General features: G+C 42.1%; 1 protein-coding gene across 1 annotated transcript; it reads right to left on the bottom strand.

The window, feature by feature from the left end:
• Positions 1 to 471: 471 nt before the first annotated feature.
• LOC121963930 (electrogenic sodium bicarbonate cotransporter 4-like) lies at positions 472 to 5,345 on the bottom strand (the record flags this gene model as incomplete). Its single annotated transcript, XM_042514168.1, has 3 exons — positions 5,191 to 5,345; positions 893 to 1,022; positions 472 to 632 (listed from the first exon to the last, which is right to left on the bottom strand). Coding segments are annotated over exons 1-3 (361 nt in total), but the record flags the coding sequence as incomplete, so codon positions are not given.
• Positions 5,346 to 6,100: the final 755 nt, after the last annotated feature.

The raw sequence follows: 6,100 nt of genomic DNA, 5'->3' as shown, positions 1-6,100 counted from the left end.
TGCCTCCCAAACCCACAGGCCTGCGGATTTTGAAGGCATGTTTTCTTGAAAAATCGCCAAAATTAAAACATTCATCACAGCCAGAAACTGTAAAAACAGAAACTATTGTTGGATTTCTAAATTCCCAATGGTCCTTAAACAAATCATGTGTTATTATACAGGTTTGTGAAACAGATTTCCATGAATTTTCCAAAACATTCAGGGTATTTTTAGTTTGTCAAAACTTTTCCCACCCATTACGTGCTTTGCTATTTGCAAATTCGATGACTTTTCTAGGTTTTTCATGACCATACGATGTCTGAAAGATGATTTTCAGTATAAATAGTTTAAAAAGTGATGGAAACTGTCTGCTGCCTGGGAGGAATTGAGTCTAAAAGGTCGATAAATTGTTTTGGAACATTATAAACAGTGTGGTTGTTTTTCTTCCAGCAGTATTGATTTGTTTTGGTTCAGGGAGAAACTGAGACTCACCCACGATCTGCGGCAGTGAGTAGCCCTCCAGGTCGAGCAGGATGCTTCCTGTCTGCAGACAGGTGCGCAGCTCAAACAGGCTGTGGAGGGTCAGCGTGGACACGTGAGGCTTGCTCCACCTCTCTCCTCCCTCCTCCACCTTCTCCTCAAACTTCACCCACCTGCAGAGACGGAGGGAAAAGTGCTTTGGCTCAGGAATTCAGTCAATAAAGTGGAGTTATTTGACTGTTAAAAGAGAGACAGGGTGATTGATTCTCGCTGTTATGTTATTTCAACTTTAATCACATGTAGTGTTTAAGTTCTGCACCTCTGATGTCTCGACTCTCCAGCTTCAAATCCCATCAAAAGTGACCCCAAATCCTAAACTAATGAAAGCTGTGACGCTGCGTGTGTGTGTGTGTGTGTGTGTGTGTGTGTGTACCTCGCAGACTCTTTCCACTCTAATTCGCCGCCCTCGTGCTGCAGCGTGTCCATCTCGGTGAATATTGTGGGTGTCGGGGTGCTGTCATCCTCCCCCAGGATGTGGCGCAGACGCTCTGCTGCAGGCGAAACTGCAAAACGGAGATAGAGTCGGTTTTTTCCATTAAATTCACATCTGAGACGTGTATAAACCGTCACGTCCCCTCCGGTTAAATCATAATAACTTTGGTGACTTTTCATCGACCTGCAGCATCTGGTTACAATTTTATTTTTGTTCAAAACTTTGTTTTATGACCAAATATATGCAAAAATAATGACGGCACCATCAGCCTTTATATTCATTTAGTTTTTAGTGCTAATTAGTAAATGTTACAATGTTAAAATACCAAACTCAGATGGCGAATTTCAAACACTACCAAACTGAAACTACAGCCACGACTGTGCAGACCACTGATATCACCATGACAGTCGACAATGTAAGAAAATACAAAAAAAAAATGTTCTCTTATTTTTGATCGTATACATTATTTGTTCTTATGTTGTTGGTAACCATTGTTTTTGGGGATTTACCAATGTTTTCTTATTTTTGCGTTTCTCTTCAGTAACACAACATTTTGCGATAAGAGAAAAACATCTTATAGCAGTCCACAAATTGTTGCTCAGTGGGACGAAAATACGTTGTATACATAAGGAACATTTTAAAAAATGCATGCATATCATTTAATTACATTTAGATAATATTTTAACCATTATAGTGACTGGATTATTACATTTTAGGGCTAAAGAAATACTGCTATACTTTGTGCATTGATCCTAATTACTGTAATTTCAGTTAGTGTGCATCCCTCTGCTGACCAGAGCTGAATGTAACTAAGTACATTTACTCAAATACTGTATTTGTGTGCAAATCTAAGGAGCATCATGCCACTTTCCACCTCTACTCCACTACACTTCAGAAGGAAATATTGTACTTTTTACTCCACTACTACTATTAGAAAACTACTTTACAAATTCAGATTTTTGCACACAAACATCATAAAACGAAAATATACAAGTGCAGCTGAAAGAATTAGTCGATTAATTATAAAATTAAGTGACAACTATTTTTTTCTTTCAACAGCTGCTGCATCAACATCAACAACTATTTCTTCATCAGTATTTTCTCACCTGAATTTTTTCGTACTCTGCCAACAAATTCCAGAATCAGAAATAATGAATCAAAACATCCTCCTCGAGTATCAGTAAAGTATTTCTGATTCTGAAATTTGCTCGCAGAGTGCAAAAAAATTCAGGTCAGAAAAAACTGATGAATTCCAAATTTCTACTAAAACATTGTGCACCAATTTAAGCTCAAATTAATGAGGCCCAGTGTTGTTTCTGGAAGAGGAGCGAAACAACAGAATATTCTGTGCATGTAAACGTGGTCAGAAAAAAACAAAACAACAAAAGTCTGACGAGTGAGAGTCGCTGCTTTCACGTGACAAAAGTCATTAAAACCCACGATCTTACAAATTAGACAGAATGTGTGAGCCAGACATGAGAATCCAAATAATCCCCATCACTCTTCAACGAGCTCCTCTAATGACTATCTGCTCAGCTGGCACCTTTTTCTAATTTTACCGCGAGCGGATCAATCCCCATTAACATCCGAGCCTGGAGGCGCCGTTCGCTTGCATCACGCCGCTCTTTGTGGGTGTGTTTGTCTGTCAGCACGAGAATGTGTGTGCGTCACCGGTTTACACGATTCCTGTTGCTCCGTTTGTTTCTCTTTTTGATCCAAAAGCTAAAAAAAAAAGTCAAAATCCAATAAAAACACATGAAGTCACACATGCGAATGGCTCCGGTTTTAACCGTTGAGAGTCACCAGCCTCGTGTGCCGTTCACGACCTCATCAACTCTTCCACACGTAGAGAACAATTATGTAACGTTTGTTAACTGAGTGTAATTATATAATTATAAAAGAATACAATGTTCCACAACACGCCCGACACTTTCCATCACGATACGTCGGGTCACATCCGTTTAGGTCACATTCACAGGTCTCTTTATATTTGTACTTCGTGTATTTACATCTAACTTTACGAGATGAGAACATGTAAACAATAAAAGCTGCTTTAAAGGACTAACTTTTTAACCGTAAGTGCTTTTTAAACAGCGGATCAATAAACTTTAACCTCATGGGGGACTTCAGAGTGACACTGCGGTCTTTTAAAAGGGTCTCTGGGGTGGCATTAATGAATGCACAGACTTTAAATGTCCTAAAATCCTTGAAATGTCCTAAAATCAAAACATGTTGTTGGAAGGACTCAAACATCAGATATCAGTTTATTCTTTCAGCATAACCGAGCTGGAAACTCACTACTACTACTATTCAAGCCGCGTCCAGCGTGTCCTCTCATCACGTCCTCTCATCATGTCCCCGCCAAACACACACGGAGCAGAAGGAGGGAGGGAGGAGACGGCAGCCGCTTACACCGGTGTTCAGCGGTTGGAGTGAAAAGGACATTCGAAGACACCGGCAGAGACACCAGTGGAGAATGAGAGCGGAGATTCAGAGACATCGGCGGAGAATGAGAGCAAGTGGACATTCAGAGACATCGGCGGAGACACCGGCAGAGACACTGGCAGAGACATCGGCAGAGACATCGGCGGAGACATCGGCAGAGACATCGGCAGAGACATCGGCAGAGACATCGGCGGAGAATAAGAGTGAGCAGACATTCGGAGACATCGGCGGAAATATCGGCGGAGAATGAGAGTGAGCAGACATTCGGAGACATCGGTGAGACATCGGCGAGACATTGGCGGAGACACCGGCGAAGTATGAGAGCGGAGCGGACGTGGCTGAAATGCCTTCTATTGACATTCTATGCACTTCCATGTCCTAAAATCCTCGAAATGTCCAAAAATCCAAGTAATGTCCTGAAATCCTAAAAACGTGGACGTGGCCCCGCAGCTGGCCTCCTCTCATTTTTTAAAAATTGCCTCCGAGCAAAACAAACTGAGTATCCCTGCTGTAGATGTTCAGATGTTTGCGTATTCACACGTAACTTTACGGGGTAATAATTTGTCAAATATGTGATTTCATCTTGTTCTACTGTCCCAAAGTGGTTAAAAAATCAATTAAAGCTGCTTTAAATTACTGAGTTTTAACCGTATGTGCTTTTTAAACAGCGGATCGATACACTTTAAGCTCATGGGGGACTTCAGAGTGACACTGACTTCTTTTAAAACGGTCTCTGGGGCGATAAATAAATGCATAGACTAGATCAATTACAGCATGTTCCAGCATAGAAAGATCTATACTGTAGATCAGTGATACTCAAGTTATGGCCCGCAGGCCAAATCTGGCCCCTGATAGGGTGCTGAGTGGCCCCACAACTATTTTCTAACGCACAACAAAAATAAAGTGATTCTCTCCGTGATTTGTTTTTGTACTTTTAGTCTCCATAACGAGCCAGAGTGCATCAAACAGCATCAAAATAGAGCTTGTTTATAAAAAAAGTGCCAGCTGAGGATCCCCCACAGCCCCGACAGAGGTCCTAGCTAAGACCCTGATGTCCTAAACATCCTAGAAACGTCCTAAAATCCTAGAAACATCCTAAAATCAGAGAAATGTCTTAAAATCCTATAAACATCCTAGTAATACTAGTAACTTCCTAAAATCACAGAAATGTCCTAAAATCAACAGAAATGTCCTAAAATCAGAGAAATGTACTAAAATCTAGAAACATCATAAAAACTACAAGACGTCCAATAATCAGAGAAATGTCCTTAAATTCCGGAAATGTCCTAAAACCTTAGAAATGTCCTTAAATCTCAGAAATGTCCTAAAATCCTGAAAATGTCCTAGAATCTGCGAAATGCACTGAAATCCTGGAAATGGCCTGAAGTCCTAGAATTGTCCTAAAATTGTAGATATGTCCTTAAATCTTAGATATGTCCTTAAATCTTAGAAATGTCCTAAAATCTTAGAAATGTCCTAAAATCTTAGATATGTCCTTAAATCTTAGAAATGTCCTAAAATTGGAGAAATGTCCTAAAATCTTAGATATGTCCTTAAATCTTAGAAAATGTCCTAAAATCCTAAAAACGTCCTAAAATTTCAGAAATGTGTACGGGACTGCTGCGACTTTCCTCCTGTCATTTTTAATGTTCAGATGACAGAGAGGAAGAAGAGTCTTCTTCTTCTTCTTCTTTTTTTAAACAGAGAAATAAAACATGATTTTTCTCCACTTTAACGACCACCGTGTCTCTGCTCTCCAGGCTTCTCTCCTGCTCCTCTTATTCCATCTTTACCTATTTGGGAGCCAGGTAGGGTCCAGCGGGACGCCGTAATGGCGGGCAAAGACACCCCGGACTCCTGCATGCTCACTGTGTCCACTGACAGAGACCCAACGTAAGCGGAGAGAGATCCTCGGGTTCGTTTCAGGCTGAGAAAAAAAGCAGAGGCGTCCTCTTGTTGAGAGTCCTTAACTCTCCAGTAGAAAGGAGCGACTCATTCCTTCACACATACGTCCTTTTTTTACTCCGCTTTAACTTCCTTTAACTCCAAAGACGGTTCAGTTATCTCAGTCCGGAGCGTGGTCGATCTACGTGGTCAAACCTTTCAACCAGTGAGAAAAAGGTCTTCTCTAAGCTGTGGCAGAAATCCACTGAAATCTCCAAAGCAGCAACGAGCCAGAGGCTTTAAGAGGGCTGACACGCACCGCGGGGCCCTCGAGTACTCCCACAAGTCCGAGCAAACACATGCAGGCAAAGCGAGAGCGTCCTCGCCGACGCCACTTTCACTTTCTCGCACTGACGACCCCAAACATTCCTCTCACTGTCCACCCCGGCTCTTGTGGTTTTGTGTGTGCAGCACTTGAATCCTGACTGGCATCGGCGAAAAATACAAAGCATACCAACCACGCACAAAAACACTCACCCCAAATAACACGCGTCCGTGCACACACGCACACACACCGCTCCGAGTTCCTCGACTATAATCAGCTTACAGGCTCCAGACCTCATGGCCCCTCAGGAGCAGCGACCACGCTGCAAAATATTCAACACATACGTGCACTCGCAGCTTCAACCTCGTCACACGCCGTCAACGCAGACGACCGTTTGGTTTCTCCACCTGACAGCGCAGCTCAGACCTGATCATTAACCCTCACCTGTGTGTGTGTGTGTGTGTGTGTGTGTGTGTGTGTGTGTGTGTGTGTGT

This window comes from Plectropomus leopardus, unplaced genomic scaffold (assembly GCF_008729295.1).
Source record: "Plectropomus leopardus isolate mb unplaced genomic scaffold, YSFRI_Pleo_2.0 unplaced_scaffold1329, whole genome shotgun sequence".
Taxonomy (NCBI): domain Eukaryota; kingdom Metazoa; phylum Chordata; class Actinopteri; order Perciformes; family Serranidae; genus Plectropomus; species Plectropomus leopardus.
This window is presented reverse-complemented; position numbering and strand designations above follow the sequence as displayed.